Genomic DNA, 27,823 nt, shown 5'->3' on the forward strand with positions numbered 1-27,823 from the left:
AACTCTTTAACAATGAAAGTTCTTGAAGAGGCCATATCTGGTTTCATTATCGGACATGCATAATCCGTGCAAAGTGTAGCATAATGCTAAGTGAACGGAGCTTGTGACTGTGAGGTTGTGGATTTGATCACGGTGGAGCCCTGGTGTGGCAGCCTAAAGCAAGGTACATAGCGTGAATCCTTCAGTAACCATGCTGCTCCATAGATAGATAAAGAGTGTAAGTGTCTGTGCAAGTGAGCAATGTGTTTGGATTTGGTCCAGAATGTGAGGCATGTTTAAAGGTTAGCTGAATATGCCTACTAGTAGCCCTCCCAAAATATCCAGTTACAAAACACACAGTGGAGATCATTCAGCAAACATTTGCAGATGAAACGTGAAACCAAAGCCACATGACCTTCGCACTGAACTGGCAGAATGGCCACTTCATTGCTGCAATACACATCTTCTCACCGCTTGTACAGTCTGGGAGCCATTTTCATGTGCAACCTTTTCCCTCCTTCTTCATGCTTTGCATTCTTTAATTATGGGGCTAAAGCAAACTTTGTTTATTGCTTATCAAACCACACGCAGGGCGGGTGTGCAAAGTCTGTTTATTTCTTAATAATTCCCTTTGTTCCACAGTTTAAACAGAGATGTTTAAACTGTTGAAATGGATTTGGCCTATCCAGAGTACACACCCAAAAGGACAAGGGCCCAAAAACAGTTCATCTCAGGAGAAAACTAGTCACAAGATTTAAATTTTTCTTTTTATTCGCCTCAGGGAGATGAGAACAGAGAAACAATGGGTAAAGTATTATTGCCATGATGTATATTGCCACAAAAGTTAACGCATAGTCATAAAATGAAAGAAAAATAGGATAAATGTCAAGAAATCAATAAATGAGAATTTGTTTAATTTTGTTGCAAGGACACAAGTTGTACAAGATATATTTTAAGCTTTTGGAAGATTCATGTGAAAAGATGTTTCAATAATTTCCAGAACTTGCCCTTAATACATTTTTAGTACTTTTGGACCCTGATCTGCTTATGATACTTTAAAACCTGAATGGAACTTTCCACATTTTGTCATATAGGTATGCTCATAAAACTGGCCACAATCTTCCATATTGTACTGGCCAATATCATCCATATACATTTTTCCATAATCATCTATTTAAAGGTTGCCATAATCATCAGAACTGCCATTTGATTTTATGCATCTCATTACATTACATTACATCTCATACAGGTCAGAGCCATCAGGGTGTGGCTTGGGGGAGGGTAGTGGGAGCCATGTCTCTGTGCTCAACCTCCAGCCTGCCTCTTTTAGGCCATTTTGATGACCGTTCGAATGCTGGAAAGAGGAAATAAATCAGTGAGTGAAATCAGCCTCTGAGTGATAAGCACAATAAAGGGGGTAAAAATGTGACATTAGTTGATGTGTCAGTCAGTGACAGTGCCAATCATTTTATATCTGTCAATATGTGACAGTCAGTGTCAGTGCTGGTTGTATCGGTCGGTCACTCACATCACATTCTAGTTGAAAATGAACTGAAACAAGAAAAACACAAAGATACACTAGCCTGTTTGCTTTGGCCATGGCATTTTTATAAATAGCTTTGTTGGAGTGATTTGATTCTGATATGGATTTTCAGATGTTATTGCAAATAGGTACATACAGTGTCTTCCTTAGAATGAAACAGTTTTGAGTGTCTTTTTGTTTGCAATAAAAGCTGAAAATCCCTGTGCTCCAGACTGATTCCTTTATCGCACTTCACATGACTTATAATGGTATTTGAAAATAAGTATTTTCAACATGCTTTTTAGAGAACACTGTCACAAAAACACTATACAGCATAGCAGAAGAGCAAACACCAGACACCAGGTAAAATGGCTGTTGAAGTCTACACAAGTACACAAGAAAGGAGAGACATGTCACTCTGAACAGTGCACTCAGTGCAGTTATCCAGCTAACTCAGTATTGTTGCTTCAATATAAAGGCCACTGATCACACTATCACTGATCACTGAACCTCAGGCCTGTCTTGTAAAATGGATGTGAAAGCCTTGCCTTACTTCATGCCCACCCACACCACCGTCACATATATAACACTGGTGGAAACCCATCCTAAACTATTGCAGTTCCTTAACGTTTTCACCATTTAAGCCATGTCATCAAATAAAGCTGCTGCACTCTGGCGGTGTCAATTGTTCTGAATTGTTGCTTTTAAATTGTTCTGAACACTGGCACCTGGGTACAATTTTATCAACAAGTTTTTGCACACTGGAGAACAATCTATGATTATATAAAGGAGTGTGGATTGCTGGGTCTTTGTGGCTGAAATGAATGGAACTTACAAAAAAAGCTGGTTCATTGTGAAAATGTAGATACACTAATGATGTAGAACAGGGCAGCCCAACCCTGTTCCTGGAGATCTACTTTCCTGTAGATTTTCACTCCAACCCGAACAAAGCGCACCTCATTCAACAGCTAGAGTTTTTCTTTGAGGTGCTAATTAGTAGTGTGTTGAAAAGTAGTGTGGGTATTCCAGGAACACACACACCCACACCCATCATTCTGAGCTTGCCTGCCTAATAATTTACTGTCTTTGAACCTTTCGTTTTTATGTTATTTTTTGTTGTTTCATTCCTTAACAGGCAGCCTGTAGAGTAGTGGTTATGGTACATGACTGGGACCCATAAGGTCGGTGGTTCAATCCCTGTTTAGCCACAAACCATCCATGGAGCTGTTGGGCCCTTGAGCAAGGCCCTTAACCCTGCATTGCTCCAGGGGAGGATTGTCTCCTGCTTTTTCTAATCAACTGTATGTCACTCTGGGTAAGAGCGTCTGCCAAATGCCATGAATGTAATGTTAACAATTGAGCTTTTATTTATTCATGCCATTTTACCTTTTCCCACTTATCATGAGGTCAAAACCCTCATTAATCTCTTCCAGGGGAAGGTTGTGGGTCACAAACTCGTCCACCTTGAGCTTCTTGTTCATGTAGTCATCGACCAGCTTGGGCACACTCTCCACACTCTTCCATCCTGAAGGACAGGAATGCACCACACAAACAGCGCTGAGAAAAACAACACTTTCAAACATGTAGCATAACATGATGAGAAAAAGAACACTTTTACCCTAAGGCACACAGAGAACCAAATTAGAGCGCTGACCAAATTAATTGAGAAAATAAAATCCATCCTGATTTAAAATGGCACATGAAAACAAAGGTCTGCAATATCACATTTGTGCAAACAGCCAAGTAGAATTCTTCAAACCTCCATTTGACATGCTTACCCCCAAAGAAAGTTCCCCTCAGCGTACGGCCCAGCAGGAGGGTTAAGGGTGCCAAGGTCATGTCTTTCTCCGGAACGTACCCCACGATCACACAGGTCCCCCAGGCATTACAACACGACTCCAGAGCAGCTCTCTTAAAGGAGAAGAGCACAGATTCACCTCAGCCAGTGTAACATGTCATTCCCAGAACACAGAAGGTAGCAGGCAGACCTTCATGGGCCAGATTTGATTATCCCTAGTGTAGGGTGGCATTAACTCGATAGGTAAGAGCAGTCGAAGAGAGTTCCTGGCTTGATCTTCTGCCCTGGGTGTGCTGCCCTGAGCAAGAGACCTAACTCCCAATTTCTTCTGATCAGGTAAATGGTGCCTTTCATGGAGGATTTTTTATGTTTTGGCTGAATGAGAAGCATTTATTGTAAAGCACATTGAAAAAAAGCACTATATAAATGCAGTCCATTTACCAATCAGTGTATGCCATACTTTTCACAGTTTAATAATTTCACTGGTGCCTTTACCTGAAGTGACTTTACAAAAGTGCCTTTCACATTTTACCAGCTCAGTTGATGGCAGGTGTCAGACAGGTAAGTCACAGAAGGTGTCTGCTCATCAATCTTACCATCACTTCCACGCTGCCGACACACTCCAAGGCGAAGTCCACCCCTCCATTGGTCATCTCTGCCAGCACCTGGTTGATGGGCTTGTCGTAGTCCTTGGGGTTGACAAAGTCAGTTGCCCCCAACAGTTCGGCCTTGGGGAACTTGTCCTTGTTGATGTCTACAGCAAAGATTCTGGATGCCCCGGCTGCTTTACACCCCATCACTGCCGCCAAACCAATGGCCCCCAAACCGAACACCGCGCACGTGGACCCAGGCTCCACCTGGGGGTGGGGGGTGGTGGTTGACAGTATGGAGGTGCCCATATTAAAGTTTCATAGTGATTCATATGCGATTATCTTGGCCAACATTTTCACAGCATATGATATTATCTTCATCATTTTTGAACAGTATTACACACACTTCAATGACTTCAATTGACTGGCTTGGCAATGACTGTGATGTAACAATATGATGATTAAATAACCATGAAAAAAATATAGCTACAGTTGTCTGTACTTATTTGGTCAGTGACACATTTTTTGTTGTTTGGATCTGTATTCCAGCAAATTGAATTTGAAATAAAACAATTTCAATAAAGGTAAAGTGCAGACTTCTAGCTTTTTTTACATAGTCCATGCAATATTAGGGGAACAAAAGTAATTGGACAGTTGGCCAAATGTTTCTTGGATAGTTGTGTTATGTTTTAACATTCACGCATAAAACAGCAAGAAAATGGTCTTGAGCTGATTCTAGGAGTGCCATGTGCATTTGGAGTCAGTTGACAACATGCGGCCAATGAGTGTCAAAGACGGTAAAGCAGACTGCTTTATTTGACAAAATATTTAACTGTTTGTGACTGTTCAACACATTAAGAACATTCTTCAGGATGTAGGCGTAGGCGTGTCAAGAATGACGACCATCAAGAGAAGACTACACCAGCATAACCTCAGAGGGTTCACCACAAGATGCAAACCCGTGGTAAGCCTCAAGAATAGAATGGCCAAGTTGTGGAAAAACTGTACAGTTCTGGAACAAAGTGTTACGGATAGATGACAGGAAGATGAACCTGTACCAGAGTGATGAAAAGAGGAAGGTGTGAAGAAAAAAGGAATAGCTCATGATGCAAAGCATACCACCTAATCAGTCAAACGTGGTGGAGGTAGTGTTATGGCTTGGGCATGTATGACTGCCACTGGAACTGGCTCACTTGTGTTCATTGATAATGTCCCTGCTGATGGATGAATGCTGAAGTATACAGGCATCTTGTCTGTCAGATCCAAGCAAATGCATCAAAACGGATTGTACAATGCTTCATCAAGCAGCAGGACAACTGAGCATGCAGTTCCAGTGCCGAAGACCAGACTGCAGGCAAAACAAGCAGGAGCTGAAGAGGGCTGCAGTACAGGCCTGGCAGAGCATCACCAGGGAAGATACCTAGCATCTAGTGACGTTTATCAGGCAGTCATTGATTGTAAAGAAATATTGAATATGATGACTTTATTTAAGTTTTTGTTCATTTGTCCCATTTTTGTCCCTTAAAATTGGGGGAAATATGTATAAAAAGGGCTATACACAGTTCAGAAATTTCCATGTAACATGTTACAGAGAATATATTGTTTTAATTAAATCGAGCAACCTATTAAGTAATAGACCACTTTTCAGATAAAAACTTGATCAAGGCTGTCTTGGATTACCTGGAGAGCCAGAAGCAAGCCAGACAGCCAACGTCTGCAGAAGAACCATTAAGTTCTCCAATAGGTTTCGAAGAACTAACAATCAGATTTTCTTATAAAATTGCAGCGTATTTAAGAGAATTTATGCAGTTTTAAAGGCAAAGTTGCTGTTAACTACAAATATTGATTTTATTTATTCCGTTTTTTATATAATTATGATATTTTTCAAGTATTTTTTATTTAATAATTTTTAATAGCATCTTCACTTTACAGAATTTTATAAAATTTGCCGAAGACTTGCACTGTAGGTACTGTAAGTTTGAATGTATTTGCATTTTATTTTTGTACAGACCCAGAAAGCACTGTTAAACTGAGCTAAATGGGGACTGTATGTTTGAGCGCTGTGGCACCTTAGAGCTGTGAATCTCTGCTGCTGTGTGTGGAGTATTTTTTGGCAAAATCGTGCACCTTGGCAGAGTTGATGGCGGCCCCGTATCCTGTGGAGATCCCACACCCCAACAGGCAGACTTTGTCCAGGGGGGCGTCCTTCCGGATTTTGGTCAGTGAGATTTCTGGGACAACAGTGTACTCAGAGAAAGTGCCCAAGGCAAAAAGCTGCGTAATCTGCTTCCCTTGACAGGTGATCCGGCTGGTCCCGTCCAAAAGTACCCCCTTCAGGAATTCCTCCCTGCAGGTGAAAAGAAAACTGCCCTGTATGTACACTCACTTTGGATTGTCACACGGTTGTCTGTCGCTTCACTATCTCAATGAAAATAAACAGTTTCTTCACAACCCAGCAGGGTCGGTTCCTGTTCAAAAAATTCAGTTGCTTCTCTAGGCACATATTGAGACAGAGAATAAGCATGTACAGTGGGCTCCAGAATTACTGCCACCCATGAAAAGCAATGCACAAAAAATACAAAAGTAACAATATAATGATTGAGATAAACTCAAAATACCAACGTGAACAATACTGTACTTTATTATGCTTCAATGAAACCATTCATTTAATAAAAAAAGAAATTTAGCCAAAATCAAGGTTTCATAATTGTTGGCACCCCTGGTTTAGTACTTCCATGGTGCATGCATCTCTGGGAAGTATAAAAGCACGCAGTCTTTTGCTGTAATGATTTACAAGGTTAAGGAAAAAATTGAGGGATTTTAGATTTTTCCTCTATGCAGATCCTTGCAAGATCCTTAACTATCCTGGGTTTGAACTTATCAAGTGCCCTCTTCAGTTCAGCCCACAGATTTTTGATTGGATTGAGGTCCGGTGCCTGAGATGGCCATTGCAGTACATTTTGTTATCACAGAACCATTTCTGTATGGATTTTAAGGTATGCTTTGGGTCATTGCCGGAAAGTCCACCGACAGCCAAGTCTCAGCCTTGTAATAGAGGTAACCAGATCATCACCCAAAATTGCCTGATAGTTGGTGGAATCCATTATACCGTTGATCTTAACCAGTGCCCCTGGACCCCTGGAATTAAAATAGTGCCAAAACACCAGTGACCCACCACCATATTTCAATGTGGGTATGAGATGCCCCTCCTTTTATGCAACTCTGTTTTGATGCCAAACATGCCGATGCTGTATCTGACCAAAATGTCCAATGGCATTACAGTTTTTCAATAATTATACAGATAAAAGGCACTAATTAACTGCCCAAAATCCTGTGAGAAAAAGAAGTGGGAAACAGTCAACACAGACCTCAGCATAATGTTGGAACAACAGGGCGGAACTGCAGTGAAGAAGCTGGATGGAATGGGAGAACTCATCTTCAGCTATGGAGCTGAACGCTTTGTGGTTGCGGAGAAGAAGAGGAATACACCATCCATCCCAACTAAGTCCAGGAGACAGCAGGAAATAGAGCGACTGGTCAAGGAGAGAAGGCAACTAAAGAAACAGTGGAAGAAAGCCCCAGAGGAGGAGAAGGAGGGAATAGACATGCTGCGGGCAGAAAACAAGATCTGGTTATCAGCAATGAGGTGAGCTGAGAACCTGAGAAAGCGGCAAACTCATAACATCAAAGAAAGACCTTGCAGCCCACCTGGAAAAAACTCACAAAGACAGCCGTCGACACTAACAGGTCGCCCTTCAACCTGATATGCCACCAATACATCCTCCAGAAGATCAGCTAGACATTAGCCCTCCCAAGAGGAGTGAGTGAAAAGAACTGTACGTCAGGCAAGAGCAGCATCCTCCCCTGGGCCCAGCAGGGTCCCATACAGGCTTTATAAAAACTCACCAGATGTCTTACGTTTTCTGTGGAAACTGATGAGGGTGGTGTGGCAGAAACAAACAATACCAACAGCCTGGCGGACGGCAGGTGGCATCCTGATCCCAAAGGAAAATGACACTGCTGACATCAGCCAGTTTTTCCAAATCAGCCTCCTGAACATAGAAGGCAAAATATTATTCAGTGTGGTGGCTCGCAGGCTAGCCGTCTACCTAGAAAGGAACCACTTCATTGACACATCGGTGCAGAAAGCAGGGATTCCAGGCTTCTCTGGTTGTGTAGAGCACACAAGCATGATTTGGATCAAATCCAAGCCGCAAGAAGGGATGGAAGAGATCTCCATGTCGTGTTCCTGGACCTCGCCAACGCTTTTGGCTCGGTTCCACATAACCTCCTTTGGACTGCGTTCAGCTTCTTCAGTGTCCCAGAGACTATCACTGCCCTTGTCAGGGCCTATTTCCAGGATGTGCAGCTATGTCTGATGATGGCAGAGTACACCACACCATGGCAACACCTGGAAATGGACATCATGGCAGGATGTACCATCTCTCCTCACGGTGGGTGGTGGGAGGAGAGCAGCTAAAACCAGGCCTGCGGCTCCCGCCCATTAGGGCATACATGGATGATATAACCACACTCACCACAACCAAGGCATGCACCAGACGACTGCTGAGAAAGCTGCAGGAGAACATCGAGAGGGCCCAGATGAAGATAAAGCTGAGCAAGTCCAGGAGCATATCAGTAGTCAAAGGGAAGCTCTCAGATCAACACTTCTACATTGGTGATGAGCCCATACCAACTGTCACAGAGAAGCCAGTCAAGAGCCTCAAATGTTGGAACAATGCAGAACAGAACAAGTGGACCAGCTTAGGCAGGATACCACCAGCGGCCTTGAGAGTATCGACAAGTCCATGCTCCCTGGCAGGTTGAAGCTCTGGTGTCTTCACTTTGGTCTCCTACCCTGGCTGATGTGGCCATTGACCATCTACGAGGTTCCAATCTCAAAGGTTGACAAGCTTGAGAGGATGATCAGCTCATTTGTCAGGAAATGGCTAGGTCTTCCCAGGTGCCTTAACAACCTAGGGCTCTATGGAAAAGGCATCCTGGAATTTCCTATGTGCAGCCTTACAGAGGAGTATAAGAGCACCAAAGTAAGGCTGGAGATGATGTTGACAGAATCCTGTGACCCATGTGTAACTCAAACTGCTCCCACCCTGGCAACTGGGAGGAAGTGGACTCCAGCCACAGGTACACAGCAGGCAAAGTCAGCCCTCAAGCACCGGGACATCGTTGGCCATGTGCAACGAGGGGGAGGAAGCCTTGGCCTTGGAGGGAGCAAAACATCCTGGTGCAAGGCAACTCTATCTCAGCGACGAGGTGTTGAGGATTTACAGAGCAGGCAGCAATGTGCACAAAGGCCATCTCACAAGGAAAGCAAGGACAGTGGATGCGATGGGACGGAGCTGAGAAGAGAAAGTTCTCTTGGAAGGAGTTGTGGAACATGGAAGCATTTAAAACCAGCTTCATCATACTAGCAACATACAATGTCCTACCATCTCCTCAGAACCTCAGCCAATGGTACGGTGAAGACCCTGCATGCAAACCTGAAGCATATTCTAGTTGGCTGCAAGACAAGCCTTACACAAGGCCGTTACACCTGGCGGCACAATCAGGGGCTAAAGTGTCTAGCAGCTATGCTGGACAGCAGACGGACGACCATCAACACCCTGCCTCCACTGCCATCCCATCCTGCACCTACAGGACATTTTGTGCGTGAAGGCGTAAAGCAACCCAAGACTCGTACACCAAAACCAGTGGCTGGCAGCTGGGAGCAGCAAGAGACTGAAATTACTGGCCTACCTTGAACAGTTTCCCAACGGAGATCGCCAACACCAAACTCAGACTCATGCTTTGGTCCTGTTCACATCGAAGCATCAACATCATAGAGCTCACAGTGCCCTGGGAGGAGGCTGTGGATGAGGCCTATGAACGCGATAAGCTTAGGTATGCTGAGCTGCCAGCCGATGCTGAACAAAGGGGCTGGAAAACTATGGTTTGTCCAGTGTAAGTTGGCTGCAGAGGCTTTGTAGGCAACTACCAGGCTGCTTAAGGATATGGGAATTCGAGGCCAGGCCCAACATCATGCCATCAAAGCCCTCTCCGGTGCTGCTGAAAGGGCAAGTCAGTGGCTCTGGATCTGGAGGAGAGACAACATCTGGGCTCCGAAATAACTGCAAGAATGAAATGACATCAAGGGAGTGAGGTGTAGAAGGGGTTAAAGTGGAGGGGGGCACACCTGGGACACCAGATGTTGCTGTTGAGCCCTGTTGGAGGTGTCGTATATATATAAATATTCTTTTTTTATTTTTTTATTTTGTGCATTGCTAGTCAGTGGCTGGAGTTCTCCAGCAATCTGCAGCATCATGCCTGTTAGTGTCTACAGTGACTGATACACAGTGGCAGCAAATACCCAGTGAGAGGCTGTGTAAAATGGCTGATCTTTTACGTTTCTCAGACAGCAGGCAGGCAAATGGCCCCTAAAGACCAAAAACAAAAAAGCAAACGGCGAAGCGAGAAGACAAGAGATGGAGAGAGAGGGAGAGAAAAGACTGCGGCGGGATCTGTACCAGTGTGTCTTGCACATGTTTGTTTTTGGAGACAGGCAGTATTCACACTCCCCACACTGAGCCACAAAAAGAGGGATGACCGCGTCTCCTGCAGAAGAACACAAGAGAAGAGAGACAGCGCAACACGTTTACAACATCATTGGCCGAAAGCGCTTAATGGCTAACACCTTGTTAGCATAGCTACATATATTTAGGTTGCGGAGTGATTATGGTAACGGTGCAGAACTTCACCTTTAGAGAATTTGGTGACCCCGGGGCCGATGCTTTCCACTATGCCAGCTGCCTCATGTCCCAGGAGGATCGGGAAGGTGTGCATTCCACCTTGTGGGAGTGGTGTTTCTCTCAGGACTGCTAAGTCACTGTGACACACCCCAGTGGCCACAATCTGTCCCAAAACCACGCAACAGCACATTTATAAGTGCAGCCCCTTTAACTTCCATTCAGTCTGAAGAGCACATATCCTCCTAAACACACACACATACACTTCGACACCATGTTTAATAGGTAATATTGAGAAAAGTGTTTCTCTGGCAGGAGCAGTGATCCAGCATAATGGTTTACTATCAGAAGGACTGCTTTTGGGGGCAGTGGTGGCGCAACAGGCTAAGATGCAGCAGACTTGCGGTTGCAGTTCGCTGCAGTTGCACACCGGGGACCGGGGTTCGATTCTTGGTCCTGCCAAAAGCCAACTTTGGCCGGCTCACGTGGAGCAGCATAATTGGCTTGCTGCCCCAGGGGGAGGGACTTGGCAGGGTTAGTAGATCACCGCACAAAAAGCACCTTGGGCGCCTCGGAATCACGGTTACCAGCTCCGTAGGGCCGCCGAGGGACGGGGTGTGGGCGGTGTATCTAATACTAGCTCTAATTGAATTAGACGGGGTACCAAATTGGGAGAAAAAAGGAAAAAAATCCCCAAAAAAAGACTGCTTCTGTAACTGTGGCGACGCTTGTGTGTGAACATTACCTTAATGCGGACCTCATGGGCTTTGGGAGGGGCCACCTCCACCTCTTCGAGTGAAAGAGGCTTCCGTGGCTCCCAAGCCACCGCCGCCTTACACTTAATAACCTGAAACAGCACAGTCCAGTTAACACCAGTTTATTTGGTCTCAATTCACAATAAGGTACTTGGCTTAGCTGTAGTTGTTAATGGTAATTTATTGATGTCCTAATGAATTAATTTAGCATGAAATAGATTTTTAATTACTAACTAATGTTTTTGTTCCATGAATATTTATTCATTAGCAAACCAGAGGATAAACTTAGAACAAGCTAACCATTAACAAGTACTTTTAACTGTTTTTCATTCCAATATGAATTGGCATTAACTGTAGTTGTTAACATTAATTTATGATGTTCAGATTGACTTCTCAATGTTTTTTATGGAGGTTGGCAGATACTCTGGCTGTTTTCCAGAAAGATTGACTGATTTATGGATAGAAGTAAAACATAAACATAAGGCTTCCTCTGACTGCTAACTTGTTTTATCTGATATTTGGTGGAACAGAAGATATTCTCATGTGACTCTGCAAAAACAGAAGATCTCTTCATCTCCCCCCCCCCCATCTCACTTTGATTCCCATTTGAAAGACAAATATAAGTAATTTTAAGCATTGACCAGACCATACATTACCTTGCCTTCAGTCCCCATGTCGTCTCTCTGTACAAGTGCCAGGCAGTGTGCCCTGTAGCCAGGTGCATATCAAGCACTATCAGTGAATTGCAAGTTAATGATTGTCAGAAACTGTAATTCTTGTGCATGGAATATAAAACCAACAGTCCAAGTTTGATTAATGCCACTTGAAACATTTAGGAGCTTGCACAAGACTATCAGTCTTCATGAGTCGCCGGGACTTACCTTGTCAAACAGGACAGCAGTCTTTTAACAGCTTAATTTCACCAGTGATGATCCAATGAGGAGTAGATGACTGGAGAGAGGGTGGCACAGCTGGAGTGAGTGAGGAGAACAGGTTTAGATAAGGTGGTACAGGGTGACAGGGTTAAAAAAAGAGTCTTCAATGATGCCAGATGGGAAGATGCCAGGACTTCGGAGAGGAGGGGGAAACCCCCCAGCTGATGTCATTGGTGGATCTCTTGGCCAATGGGAGTCCTGCCAGTCTGTCTGACCTGGCCTGAGGTCACTGATAGACTATACCAACCTGATTATGAATGCATTACAGTATGTAGTGCTTGCAGATAGTTATCTAATTATATAACTATCTAGGCATTTGGCTTGATGACAGATTTACTTTTAAGACTCACATTGACAATCTGGTCAAGAAATTAAGAATGAAGCTAGGTATTCTATATAGGAACAAGCCTTGTTTTCCTATGGCCTGTAGGCAGATTATTGTCAAGGTAACATTTCAATCTGTCCTGGACTATTCGGATGTTATACGTATATAGGAATGAGCCTGCCACTTTGTGCCAGAAAGCTCACCACACACCAGCTGAGGTGGATGTTTTTGCCAATTGAATCATGGGATGTTTAAGTGGTAGGTTGAAAGAGCCAGGTTGGGAATTTAGCCAGGACACGAGGAAACCACCTACCCGTTGCAACGAGTGACATGGGATCTTTAATGACCATAGTGAATAAGGACCTCGGTTTAACGTCTCATCTGAAAGAGTCCTAGAACACAGTGTCCCCATCACCATGCTGGAGCATTGGGGTAATTTGTTAAGAGGGAAGATCTACTGGCCCACCAATAATGCTTCCAGCATCAACTTAGTTTTCCCTGGTCTACCATTCAAGTACTACCCAAGCCCACACTTGCTTCGCTCCACTGTTTGGCAGGAGCAGGGAGCATGATGCTCACACCCATCACTGCATTCTATGCTGGAAAGTTGGCTGGCCATCACTTTCTTTTAGGAACAAAATCCATGGGTATCTTTACAAGGCATTTGTACAAAACTGCCACTATATCATTCAATGCTTCTGTATTAGAAAATTTTATTATTAATTGTATACTATGTCATTCTAAAAGTTGTTGTATTTATTTGTACAGTACAATCAGCACACTTTTGAAAGAGGGCACCTGCTCTCAATGTGTGTGAGTTTAAATAAAGGAAAATAAAAAGGAATGAATGAAAGTTGTGGAAGAAGTCACACAGTCTGGCAGCCGTCAGCAATCAAACATTTACTATGCCAGCCAACACTGGAAAATATGAATGGTGAATGGTTGGAATTTATATGATGTTTATAAATCTTTTTGAAAGGAATGAGGGTCAATCTTGGAACCCCTCCTAAAGACAAGCTGAAACATAAGTTACAGGAGGACTTTGCAAAAAGGCTCACTGACATATAGACTCAACCTCTGCCTGTGTTTATAGTCCTAAAATATGGGTTTCAAAGTGTACATTTGTCGGGCCGTCACTCTGTTTTAAAACATTGTACAGCTGTACAACAATTCAAGCTCATTGGTTGAAAATTGCTTCTAACTGCCAGAGCCAATGGTGGGGCTTATCCAAATTGCACTCCAGACAAGCGATCACTGAAACTCTGTATAGTATTGCTTATCTAGTTCGAAAACAATACCAGTTCGCTATCAGTAACAAGCAAATTAGCTATCACTAGTTATCTTCCCAAATGTACAAATATCCACCTGAGGCACAACGCTTGTGCAATTGCTACTATGTTTGTACAGCCTATATTTTATCATAAGTGGATATTTGTAAATTCGTCAAGCTAACCATAGCTAATTTGTAAATGTGTCAAGCTAACCAACAAGCAAATTAGCTATGGTTAGCTTGACAAATTTACAAATATCCATTTAAGATAAAATATAGGCAATACAAATATAGTACCTATATTGTACGTTTAAGGTAAAGGAATCTCCAAGCTTTTTAAAATTTAGCACAGAGATAGGCCCTCTATGTCTTGGAAAAGGTCTTGAAGCATTTAATTTACCGTAGCACACATTACTGCAGACAGGATGATATCATTAACAGAGACATCACAGTGTTTTAATGTGCATGTAAAATGTGCATGTAAAACCCCTCAACTTAAAGTTGAAAGTCTGCACTTTAACAGAGTACAGAGCAAAAACAAAAAATCTAAATACCTACTGACTGCACTGAGTTTTCTGAACTGTTAGCTTGTGCAATGTTTTGTGTGAGACTGCATACTTTCACTTCCCTCAAAGAATAAAAGCTTAAAGCTGCATTGCCCAACCTCACTTTATTTACAGCAATATCTAACTAACACACTAAACTTACACTATTCATGCATTAGGTGGGTAACAAATTAGTTCAAAATTGTTGGTCAGGATTCTCCGAAACAGGAGAGAGGTGAATGTTATTATCAGACTAACCCATCATTTTTATAGAAACCAAACCACTTTGAAAACACTAAATCGCATCATTAGCTGCGATCTTATGCAAATTATCATCTTGTCACAACTCAGAAATCTACTTCCTTATTCTCTCATGGGAAAAAATGTATGTGCAACACAAGGATATTAAAGCTGCCCAAAGACCTGCTTAACAAACAGCAGCAGCCAAGATCATTTGTAAAGAGTATATTTTTTTCACACGAACCTTGACTGAAGTTAAATTTCATATTTGGTAATGCAGGACTGTGAAGTAACAATAGATAAGCAGAAACAGCCTCTTCCCTTCCTATCACCAATGATCAATGTTGTGGTGATGATAGACGAATATTTTATCAGAGAAAAGATGTTGTAATTTGGGAGTGTTTCGAGAAAAGTCTGTATATACAGTGGGAGCAATAATTATTAGAATGGAACTGTGTAGAATTTTAATCATAGGTACATTTTAACATTGAGAGACAGAATATCACAAAATAATCCACAATATAAATTTTATGAATTTAATCATATTTTCACATGAAATAAGTATTTGATCCATAGAACAATAGGACTTAATACTTGGAGAAACCTTTGTTGGCAAGCACAGAAGTCAGACGTTTGTTGGAGTTGTTCACCAGGTTTGCACAGATCTTGGGAGGGATTTTGGTCCACTCCTCTTTGTAGATCCTCTCCAAATCCTTAAGGTTCAGAGGCTGTCGCTTGGCAACTCGAAGCTTCAGCTCCCTCCACAAATTTTCGATGGGATTTAGGTCCACCTCCATGCTTCACAGTGGGGATGGTGTTCTTGGGGTTGTATTCAGCATTTCTCTTCCTCCAAACATGGCGAGTCGAGCTGATGCCAAATAGCTCTATTTTGGTCTCATCTGACCACATCACTTTCTCCCAAGCCTCCTCTGGATCATCCAGGTGTTCTTTGGCAAACTTCAGACAGGCCTGTACATGTGCCTTCTTCAGCACAGGAACCTTGCGCACGCATCAGGATTTTAATCCTTCACAGTATAGTGTGATGGTTCTCTTTGTGTCTGTGGTCCCAACTGCCTTCAGGTCATTAACAAGCTCCTCCTGTGTAGTACTGGGCTGATCCCTGACCTCTCATGATCATTGATATTCCACGTGGCGAGATCTTGCGTGGAGCCCCAGACCGAGGGAGATTGGCGGTGACTTTGTGTTTCTTCCAATTTCTAATAATTGCTCCAACAGTTGTTAACTTCTCACCAAGCTGCTTGCTTATTTTCTTGTAGCTCATCCCAGCCTTGTGCAGGTCTACAATTTTGTCCCTGATGTCCTGAGATAGCTCCTTTGTCTTGGCCATGGTGGAAACGTTGGAATCTGATTGATTGTGTGGACAGGTGTCTTTTATACAGCTACATAACGATGTAACAAGTTGACACAGGTGTTTTGGGTAATGAGTTGAGATTAGGAGTGCTTCTAACTGGTCTGTGGGAGACAGAATTATTGCTGATTGATAGGGGATCAAATACTTATTTCATGCAAAAATACAATAGTCAATTTATAATTTTTTTATGATGTTGTTATTGTGGATTATTTTGTGATATTCTGTCTCTCAATGTTAAAATGTACCTATGATTAAAATTCTACACAGTTCCATTCTTTGTAAGTGGGCAAACCTACAAAATCAGCAAGGGATCAAATAATTATTGCTCCCATTGTATATCACGTGGGAAGAGTGCAATTTTCAAACTTCATGAAGACACAAGACAGCGACTGCTTAGACTTCAATACTATTTTATTGAGTATCCAGCAGCATCAGTGCTTTTCATCAGAATAACTTTACTGTAACATTCAAATAAAGTAAGAAATAATTTTGGATTCACTTTTGATAATACCTGAATACTTGCATTTCGGGGGCGGCAGGATAGCCAAGGGTTATAAATCTTCATTGTAGTGTATCACCTGTAATATTCACACTTTTCAAAGTCAGAAATCCTCTGCTTGTGATTCCAGACATGGACACACATAATAAGCTTTTAAAAGCTTGAGGAAGTACATTACATTCATATTGATGGATTTACAGTTTCCGAAAGGCAAAATGGTGCACGTACTGTGAATCAAGGATCAGGAATCTGATTTATTGTGGCTACATATGAACTATGTTTTGAATTGCTACAGTAGAAGTAGCCCAAAAAGCAGAAAACATGCCTATTTACCTAAGTTATCCCAACCTTACTATTGTTGGATTGTGTTTAATGGATAAAAGGAATCGTATTGTAAACCTTAGTGTAAGTCAGTAACCATGCAAATATTCTCAAACTCTAGGGGAACGGTTCATGGCAATGCGCCCAAGGGAATTATGGGTAGGATATGTGAACTACGTGCCCTTGGTGGGCACTTCTGCCAACATGGTGGATGGCTTCATTGCGCTGCTCCAAGGAGACCGAAAGACCGCGGAGGCCAAGGGCTATGAGGACTTCCTGGGTAGGCAATGGGCAGGATGGAGGATTTCTTTGATTTGTTGTTACTCAATTAAAAGATTCTGACCTCCACTGCATTTCACGTAATTTACTGCATATGACAGCATACCCGTTCTGCTATAGCTCTCTACTACTATTGCTAGTATAACGGTTATAATACTACTAAAAATGTTACCAAAGTTTATGAAACAACCACTGCTACGAAAGCTATATAAACACTTGCATTTTGTTGGTCAACAGGCTAAGAATATCTGACGACTACCAAAGAATTTTGGAGCGCAATGTAGGGCCCAGTGTCAGAAAGCTGGGTCTCCGTCACAGGTCATGGGTCTTCCAGCAGGACAATGACCCAAAGCACACTTCAAAAAGCACTCAAAAATCGTTTGAGGGAAAGCGCTGGAGAGTTCTGAAGTGGCCAGCAATGAGTACAGATCTGAATCCCATAGAACATCTGTGGAGAGATCTCAAAAAAGCAGTTTGGAGAAGGCACCCTTCAAATCTGAGTGACCTGGAGCAGTTGGCAAAAGAAGAGTGGTCCAAAATTCCAGTAGAGAGGTGTAGGAAGCTCATTGATGGTTACAGGAAGCGATTGTTTTCAGTAATTTTTTCTAAAGGTTGTGCTACCAAATATTAAATTGAGGGTGCCAATACTTTTATCCGGCCCTTTTTTGATTTAGGTGTAAAATTATATCTGATTTGGATTTTTGTCTATTCTTTTTTGTGTTTTTTCATTGCAAGCCAAACAAATAAAGATATTAAAACCAAAACATTTGTAATTGCAACAATTTTCTGGGAGAAACTGAGCATTATCTGACAGAATTGCAGGGGTGCCAATACTTTTGTCCATGACTGTATGTTCATAAACACCCACACACACGCATGCACGCACACACACACACGCACACACACACACACACACACACACACACACACACACACACACAGGTGTTGGCTAAAACCAACACCTGCGCCCATACCAACCCTTTTTGGGTAAGATTGCAGATGCCTAGTCAAGCAGAAAACACACTCATCTCAAAAGTATTAAATGAGTTTGTACTGACAGGAGAAGAGTATATAGGTACTCCAAACACAAACATGTATATGTGTGTGAGTGTATGTATGAATGGGTGAATGAGAAGCATCAATTGTACAGCGCTTTGGATAAAGGCGCTATATAAATGCCAATCATTTACCATTTAACATTTTGGAAAAAGGCAAGCATTTCCTGGATGTGTTTATGTATTAATGGATCAGAGAATGTGTGGAATGTCTTGCTTTGCTGTTTGTCAGCAGTTTAGCAAGCCTACCTGTAGATGGCAGCAGTATTCACTTTGTGATTTAACGAAGACTGTGCACTTTTCTCCTCAAAGATGATGGCTTTTATTTCACCTAATATTTGTCCTTAGGTTTTGCTCACATGTTAATGCAGCCTTAAGCAATTATATTCATGGTGAATTATGATTATTGGTGAAGAGAAACGTGAATGTACTTGAGAGAATTACGAATCGATTTAAACAGAATTTATAATAAGTTGAATGAATCAATCCATGCCACATCATTCAACATTCTGATGTGAACTTGAATTTTCAGGTGAATTTTATTTGTTTTTCTTGATCATCATTGTGTAAAACAAATTCCCTTTGGGCCAATATAGGTTTTTCATTCAGTGATTATAGACATCCATCCATCCCATCCATTATCTGAACCCGCTTATCCTGAACAGGGTCGCAGGGGGCTGGAGCCTATCCCAGCATACATTGGGCGAAAGGCAGGAATACACCCTGGACAGGTCGCCAGTCCATCACAGGGCACACACACCATTCACTCACACACTCATACCTATGGGCAATTTAGACTCTCCAATCAGCCTAACCTGCATGTCTTTGGACTGTGGGAGGAAACCGGAGTACCCGGAGGAAACCCACGCAGACACGGGGAGAACATGCAAACTCCGCACAGAGAGGCCCCGGCCGACGGGGATTCGAACCCAGGACCTCCTTGCTGTGAGGCGGCAGTGCTACCCACTGCACCATCCGTGCCGCCTCGATTATAGACATATTTTGTCTATATAAAGGAAATTGTGAAGGCTGAAGTGTTCTTTTCAAATATTCTGGGAGTTTATTTTGTGCATCTTCTTATGAAACCAAATCTTCCATTTTTGGTTCAAAGTGTCAAAACATTCAGCACTGTCCGAATTCTGAAATACAAAATGACAAAAGTTGCCATAGTTAAGCCAATTTGAACAATAGGCTTCATGATTATGAAGACAATGATCTGATAATGATCACTTTGCATCACAAGCATCACAAAAAAACACATATGAGAGCACTGTTTACCCTTCACTGTTGGCCATAAGGTCAAAAGCTTCATTGATTTCATCCAGGGGAAGGGTTTTGGTCACAAACTCGTCCAGTTGCAGCTTCCCACTCATGACATCACTGACCAGCTTGGGAACGCTCTCCACACTCTTGTAGCCTGTCAGAGACAGAATGCTAACTCCCATCACAGAACCCTGTCTACTCAGTGTGTCAGAAACAGCATTTTAAACGGACTGTACGGTGTATTTAACCAAATATCAATAATCCTTAAGAAACATGAAACATGGAAACATTCATGGTATACATGCGAAATTGACAATATGAAAAATATATCTGAAAAATATTGCGATAGATCAGAAATTAGGTATTGATAAAACGAGCCAAAGCTTTGTAACCTACTGCCGAAGAGTGATCCGCTAGAAACTGCAGGCATCGAGCAGATATGTCCTGACTGTCGTTGTACCCTGTCAACACGCTGACACCCCAACCTTTAACACAGGACTCAAGGGCACTTCTCTGGAAAGGGATGTGATTATCATATGCTACAGATTATCTCTACATGCATTATACATTTTCTCGTTTTCTGTTAACATGGGGACAGACTATAACTAGTGTCTGATTTGGTGCATGTGTGCGTTTTATGTGGATGGGGAATATTTTTGTCCATTGAATATATCAGAAATGTACATGATGTAAAACAAGTCACAGCTTCACCCCGGTTCAGCCTATTGACTTTCAGAAAAAAAGTGAAATAGTGAAATAGCCATGATTAACACATGCTGCACAACTGTACACACATTGCCTAGAGGCACTCCTGCACTTACCCAGAGAATATTTTAGCCTGTGCGGATGTTGCCTGAGCTATACTGGGGTTAACCTTGTCGGTTGATGTAAAAATGTCTCTCAACCTAGATTTAAACCCCTCCAGATATCTAGCTTTTACGCACTGGGATGCCACACTTTCCTCTCAGATCATTAATCTGACACCAAAATATATGACTGTGGATGGAATAAAACAAGACTGGATGGAATAAAATGTGACTGTGGATGGAATGAAATGTGACTGTGGATGGTATAAAATGGGACTGGATTGAATATAATGAGACTGGATGGAATAAAATGAGACGGTGGATGCAATAAAATGAGACTGTGGATGGAATAAAATAAGACTGGATAGAATGAAATGACTGTCCTTACTTTGATTTAACAATTTAAGTGCAGAGAAGTTCACTGACCAGGTTCACTGACCAGCCTTGAGGTTTAGTTAACAGTTTACACACAGGTGTGTAATATGTGTAGAGTTGGACTGCACCCAACCCAGAATCCTGTTACTGTAACAAATTATTTTTTCTTTTTCTTTTTTTGTAGCTGACACTTTTATCCAAGGTGACTTACAGTTGACTAGACTAAGCGGGGACAATCCCTCCTGGATCAATGTAGGATTAAGGGCTCAAGGTCCCAGCAGCTGCACAGATCTTATTGTGGCCACAGTGGGGCTTGAACCACCAATCTTCTCGGTTATGTACCTTAGCCACTAGGCTACAGGCTGACCCAAGAAGTATTAAGAAGCTACACAAAGCTACAGCCCCTGTGTGGAACAATCTGGAAGGTGATGTTACCTCTGGCTGGACCTGAGAAGAACACAAAAAGATCCTTGCTTAGAAACACTGGGATGCAATTTCTGTTATTTTTGGTCATTTTTGCAGAATAATTTCATTTGGTTTCCTTTTCGTTGTACAGGAATTTTAGTCCATGAGCAAAACCCAGAAATGTTAGTCATCATCCAAACTTGGGGATGTATGACAGCATTGTGGCAATGGTAGCTTTCTATGTGTCATCACTCATATAAAAATAGTTAAACAAAGCAGAATATCAAGTCATACATGTAAGCTTACAATTCTGTCTATCCAACAGTGTTATTAGAACTCAATATAACTTGACCTTTTACCTCTTGTGATGTGATAAAGCAATTATAGAATGCCTTAAGATGCCTCTAAATGACGCTTAAAAACTATTTACATTTACATTTTAGTCATTTGGCAGACGCTTTTAATTCAAATAGACTTACAAGTGCATAGGTTCTTCCACATTTTAATAATTTCAGTTAAAGCATCACATCCATAACTAGTAAAATACACATTGAGTGCTGTTTCCAAACAAAAATACAGTCATCGTAAGTGCAATTTATTTTAACACTCTTTTTACACTTGTCTGGTGCCACCAATAGTGCTGTAATTTGACAGAACACAAGATAAGCTTTAAAATTATGTATGATATGTATATCAGCAGAAATAACCCTCTTCGTGAGAAGAAATGAAACCTGAGGTGATGGAATAGGATAGATACAAATAACACCTAGAAAGCTACCATTGCTGCAATGCTATCATTCATTTTCTACATCATTTCATTTTCTAATACTTGGGCTATCCAAAAAAATCACTATGAAACATAGTGGGCATTACCCCTGGCTCATGGATCACTTGGAACAATTAGATTCACAGATACAGTCCGTCCCCTTTCATACTCTAGTTGAGTTTTTCTTTTTCTTTTTTGTCAGTAACAGAATAACATTTTCACTGCTAAATCAGCTCTTACAGTGTACATATGATCCCTATTTGACTAATATGTACACTGTTTCAGTTGAATTAACATGGACATTTTACTGTACACAAGCTAATTATATATATGTATCTTTATTTTCAGTACGCATTTTTACACAAAGAGGAAGTTGTCATCCAGCTCCATGTATGACAAATAGCAAACAAATTATTAATTAATAAAGGTGTTTTATGAGCCCATGTAACAAAACATTAAAGCAATCATGGAAAAAACAAAACAATTGATTTATTATTTTATGTATTACTGTTCATGCAAGAACCATTTTGGAACACTAATGAAACACCATGAATTGTATGTCCGTTTGGTTTTTATGCGTACTTGTGCTTGTTTAGTACTTTGGTACTTACCAGCTCTTGTCACAGGCTGGGATTCCGGCAGAATCTGCGCTCCCGGCACTGTGACACAAAAAGAGGAATGACCGTGTCTCCTGAAAAAGAGGAAAAGAGATATTTACCTTTCGCCGATTAGCAGTACACTTTTCAAGTAACCTGAACAAACTGCAGAGCTCACGTTCTTTTACATGCAGTCCATTTACAAGACTAGGGGCCAGATTTACGTACATGAAACTCGCAGCGCAAAATGCAGCCTGATCAGGGTATGTTGGTGCGGTAACAGATTGAAATTACAGCTCAGTAAGTAATCAGCGAATGGGACTGCCTACGAACCGCACTTTGCGAAAGAGGCAGATCTTAAACAGCCAGTTAAAACATGTGTTTAGTGCATTTGATAGCTTCACTGTGTGTGGCTTATTCCTTGTATTGGCTGCCACGTAAAAACGTATCTAGAGCAGTGCACATATTCCAGCTGTGACAGCTATTGTCGTTTGAAGTAAATGCGAGATGTACTGTAACGTTACATTACATTACATTAATGGCATTTGGCAGACGCTCTTATCCAGAGCGACGTAGAACAAAGATGTTGCAATGAGCTTGACTATTGTCGGGATAGAATGGGAACGTTGTGTCGGAGGTTCCATGATATATTTCATTTCTCCCAGAAGCGCAATTATTTGTATGGCTGGTAGTTTGTCACAGAAGTCTTTCCCCATTTATTTTCTGTGATTGTTTTAGAGGATAACAAATACAAACACACAGCCCTGTTTTTATTCTCTCTGTTTCTAACAATGTTCTGTTAAAGGCAAAAAGCATGCGGACAAAAGTGATTAAAAGCAGCATACCAATGCATTCATCCATCCATCCATCCATCCATCCATTATCTGAACCCGCTTATCCTGAACAGGGTCGCAGGGGGGCTGGAGCCTATCCCAGCATACATTGGGCGAAAGGCAGGAATACACCCTGGACAGGTCGCCAGTCCATCGCAGGGCACACACACCATTCACTCACACACTCATACCTACGGGCAATTTAGACTCTCCAATCAGCCTAACATGCATGTCTTTGGACTGTGGGAGGAAACCAGAGTACCCGGAGGAAACCCACGCAGACACGGGGAGAACATGCAAACTCCGCACAGAGAGGCCCCGGCCGACGGGGATTCGAACCCAGGACCTCCTTGCTGTGAGGCGGCAGTGCTACCCACTGCACCATCCGTGCCGCCCCCAATGCATTCAGCCAACTTATATTTTTTACTAGCGGCAACGATTTTTGGAAACTTCAAACACTTATTATTGTTATGGTTGAGCACGTTATGTCAGTAATTCCCCACTGCTTCGCCTGAGATATTCTATATATTCTAAATATATTCTGTGACAAACACATTTTGACAGTTGCTGTAGGCTCTGGTGAGCCGTATCGGAGGATTCTGTGGCCCAGCATGCTTTGGGGCACCTGCTCACCTGGTTTAAACCTGGTCACACCCGGTCCCACTCTCTCCACAATCCCCGCGCCCTCGTGGCCCAGCACCGCGGGAAACCCCTCCCCCCGGCCACGCTCGCGGAGGAAGTGCAGGTCTGTGTGAAAGCGATTGCAACAATCTGCAAATTACATACATCACGCAAAGGTACAGATCACAAAATCAATCCAAGATACTATTCACAAAATATTCTTGAATGGCAAAGCAGTGAAGCAGCAGTGTCATACCTGTAGCAGACTCAGGAGATTTCCACTACAGGTTCTGCTGGAGGGCATGTGCTGTACCAGCAATGTGTCCCTGACTGCTTCCATTATACCAGGGCTCTGGCCAAAAAATCTAAATCCAGCACTGGTTTTCGTTTCTCCTGGGTCATTAGTGCTACTGACTGGCCTGACTGTCTTCACACCTGACTCCCAGGTAAATTTAAAAACAGCAGTTCTCAGCCCTCAAGGACTGGAAGTTGCTGATGCCAGCATTATAGCAACCCATGGAATGAAGACATACAGTCTGCCTCCACCGAACCTCAGCAGAGAAGTGCAGCCCAGCTGGGAGACTGCAGAGCATAGCTTAAATTAGCTGGTTGCATGGCCTTCTAGGGACCTTCCTGAACTGATGATTATGAGCCATTGTGTTCGATCTGAAAATACCACCAGGCATTCTAAATTTTTAGGGAAATAAAAGTAGGCAACAATAGCTAACTCAAAAATTTTTTTTTTTAAATTATCCAGTGAGCTCCACAGCTTCTACATTTCTGTGTCCACACTAGGGTCATGACAAAAACCATCCCACTTTGAAAACCGTGTAACTGATACTGCTTATGACCATATCTCACTTATGAGTAGCCTACTGACAAAAATAATTGTATTTTCAATTTTTTCAACACACTTTAATAGTTTCATTTAAATGTCAATATTGTAAGTCAGATAACAGCCTAATTGGCAAATTAAGATGTAACATTTACATTGACATCTTGCTCACTGATGTCAACAGTAGTCTGTAGTTTAAGCTATGGAGGCTACATCCAGACATCTCTCTTCCCTATGACAGCCTTGGTTGGCATGAAATGTGCAAATCTGCTGCTATTGCTATTTTTTACAGACAGGGTTGTGCACTCAAAATTCCATGGTCACGTTAATGTCCAATATCGGTCGTAATCGCAGTGCCTAAGGCCCCTGCCCCAGGCCACTGCCGCCCTGCACTTTATCACCTGGGAGGCAGGAGAGGATTACCAGGACGTGGAGCAGTAGCTACACCTAACACTGTAAATTTACTGCTGGCAAGCAGTTAAGCAAAATTGATGTTCGTAGCATTTTAGATCAGCGCCTTGTCCAGCAGGCCACAGTGTCTGCAGGTATTCACCCTGACCGTTTGCTACACCACCTGATTTCAGTAATTATTTTACCTGCTTGGTTCAGATAATACGCTAATGAGGTGTAGCTCTGGAACGGGCGGTCTGCTCCCAACTGTCCACTTATCTTCTCCAAAACAATCTCCATGACGCGAACCAGTCTGGCTTCAAGAGTGGCCACTCCACTGAGACTGCCCTGCTCGCGGTCACTGAGGCACTCCACTCTGCTAAAGCCAAATCCCTCTCCTCTGTCCTCATCTTCCTCGACCTGTCAGCCGCCTTCGAAGTCAACCATGAGATTCTGCTCTCATCGCTGTCTGGGATGGGTGTCACAGGGTCGGCACTCGCTTGGTTTTCTTCCTACCTGTCTGGTCGCTCCTACCAGGTGACTTGGAGATGCTCAGTCTCTGACCCTCACCCCCTACAAACTGGAGTCCCGCAGGGCTCAGTTCTTGGGCCTCTCCTCTTCTCGCTATACACCATGTCTCTTGGTTCTGTTATCTCTTCCCATGGCTTTTCTTATCACTCTTACGCTGATGACACCCAACTCTTCATTTCCTTCCCCCCCGACACCCAAGTCACCACACAGATCTCTGCCTTCTTGGCTGATATCTCTGCGTGGATGACTTCCCACCACCTGAAGCTCAACCTTGCCAAAACTGAGCTTCTCTACATCTTCTCTACAGTCCTCTCCGTCAATCGACCTCTCACTCACTGTTGAGGACTTTGTAGTTTCCTCCTCCCGTACGGCAAAGAATCTTGGGGTGACTCTTGATAACTGCCTCACCCTGGCTCCACAAGTATCCTCCACTGCCAGAACCTGCAGGTTCTTTCTGTATAATATACGCCGCATCCGTCATCTCCTGACGGAGAAAGCCACCCAGCTCCTAGTCCAGGCACTCGTCATTTCCCGCCTGGATTACTGCATCTCCCTCCTAGCCGGTCTCCCAGCGTGCGCCATCAAGCCCCTCCAGCTGGTCCAGAATGCTGGAGCTCGCCTGATCACCAGTCAGCCCAGATCGGCTCATGTCACCCCGCTTCTCATTATCCTCCACTGGCTTCCTATTGCCGCACGCATCCGATTCAAGGCCCCACCTTACATACAATCCCTGATCACTCCCTACTCCCCAGCTAGACCACTCCGGTCTGCCAGCTCTGGTCGCCTTATGGTTCCCTCTCTACGTGCACCTGGCGGTCGAGCTGCACGTTCACGCCTGTTTTCCGTTCTGGTTCCTCAGTGGTGGAATGACTTGCCTACCACTGTCAGGACAGCAGAATCCCTCCCCCAATTTCGACGCAGACTCAAAACACACCTTTTCAAACTCTACCTTAGTCCTCCCTCCTGATTTCCCCTGCCCCCCCCCTTTCTGATACCCCTAGCCTTGTCTAACCCCCCCCCCCAAAAAAAAAAAAAAAAAAATTTGCACTTATGATGACGACTATATGTTTAGAACAGCATTCCATGTGTATTTTCTTAGTTCTGGATGTGATGCTTTGACTTGTGGTAGAACCTATGTACTTGTAGGTCACTTTGGATTAAAAGCGTCTGCCAAATGACAAAAATGTAAATGTAAATGTAGCGCACGGTTGAAGAAAATGCCTGCAGTCACTGCAGCCCGCAGGATGTGGAGTTGAGTTGTGATAGAGTCATATGTGCATGTGCAACAAACCTCACTTTGATTTAGTACTGACAGGCAGAATCCATTTACCTGAGACTCTGTACAACATTTAGCCAAAGAGTCATCAGATAAACATGTTCAGTTTCTTCTTACTGACTTCAAGCCCAATAGCAGTGGCCCAATCAAAACACAAAATGGCAAAAATATTTAACACAAAAAAACTGTTCTTTTGCAGTTCATTTTGCATTGCATCTGTTATGCATCTTTTTGCATAATTCTGAGCATATAGTGCTCTATGGGTCCCCTGCCATATTAAATTGGCTGCTATTTAGAAATATTGATCTAATGATAATAATGATCTTCCTTATATTTTAGTTCAGGCCTGACTGCATCATTGCCTCTTATTGCCTCTTTCTGCTTGCAGCTATACTCTTCTTTCATTGGTTCTGGCAAAGGAGGACATGGACTGTAACTTTCATCATTTTCCCTGTTCACTGTTGCAAAACTGTGACTTACTTTACGCAAGTGGGTCACTGTTGAACAGTGTGTTTACTTTTCAGTTTTTGGGGTCATACTCTTGAGGTCAATCATTCAAACAGCCAAAATAGAGAAGGTATTTATTTGTATGAAGTAAAATGTGCAGTAGTACCAGAAAAAGTCCCATTGTATTTGTAATTGAAACATTTAACCTGAATTACTTTTATTAAATATCCACATTCATAAATGCACAGGATGTGAAAATTGTAACAGGATTGGCAAGAGAGTCTGCTAAATGATTAAAATGTAAATGTACAGATGAAGATTCACCTGGGTTGTTAGTTGGATCAACTAAAGTTTTTGAAACTACCCAATGTATTCAACAGCTTTAACAAACTCGGTATGCATTGTAACTCTGCAACATTAAACAATTATGCCCGTGGTAGCTTGAAGAACC

At 42.6% G+C, this 27,823-nt stretch overlaps 1 protein-coding gene across 2 annotated transcripts; it reads right to left on the reverse strand.

The window, feature by feature from the left end:
• Nucleotides 1-727: 727 nt before the first annotated feature.
• On the reverse strand, nucleotides 728-12,378 carry LOC133130022 (alcohol dehydrogenase class-3-like). Of its 2 annotated transcripts, XM_061244231.1 has the most exons (10): nucleotides 12,269-12,378; nucleotides 12,044-12,095; nucleotides 11,378-11,479; nucleotides 10,645-10,798; nucleotides 10,414-10,501; nucleotides 6,017-6,236; nucleotides 3,896-4,156; nucleotides 3,280-3,412; nucleotides 2,888-3,026; nucleotides 728-1,333 (listed from the first exon to the last, which is right to left on the reverse strand). In XM_061244231.1, exons 2-10 carry the CDS (start codon nucleotides 12,059-12,061, stop codon nucleotides 1,306-1,308), a joined length of 1,143 nt encoding a protein of 380 aa, XP_061100215.1. In that variant the 5' UTR covers nucleotides 12,062-12,095; nucleotides 12,269-12,378; the 3' UTR covers nucleotides 728-1,305. The 2 variants fall into 2 exon arrangements, with proteins under 2 accessions (XP_061100215.1, XP_061100216.1); XM_061244232.1 differs by lacking the exon at nucleotides 12,269-12,378 and having other exon boundaries at nucleotides 12,044-12,189.
• Nucleotides 12,379-27,823: the final 15,445 nt, after the last annotated feature.

Source organism: Conger conger, chromosome 6 (genome assembly GCF_963514075.1).
Source record: "Conger conger chromosome 6, fConCon1.1, whole genome shotgun sequence".
Lineage (NCBI taxonomy): Eukaryota > Metazoa > Chordata > Actinopteri > Anguilliformes > Congridae > Conger > Conger conger.

Excerpts from the sequence above, each read along its gene's own strand:
- LOC133130022 (XM_061244231.1), bottom strand. Across the intron at positions 4,157-6,016 it reads CCGCCATCAACTCTGCCAAG|GTGGAGCCTGGGTCCACGTG; the intron begins GTGCACGATTTT and ends CCCCACCCCCAG. Across the intron at positions 3,027-3,279 it reads GAGGGGAACTTTCTTTGGGG|GATGGAAGAGTGTGGAGAGT; the intron begins GTAAGCATGTCA and ends CCTGTCCTTCAG.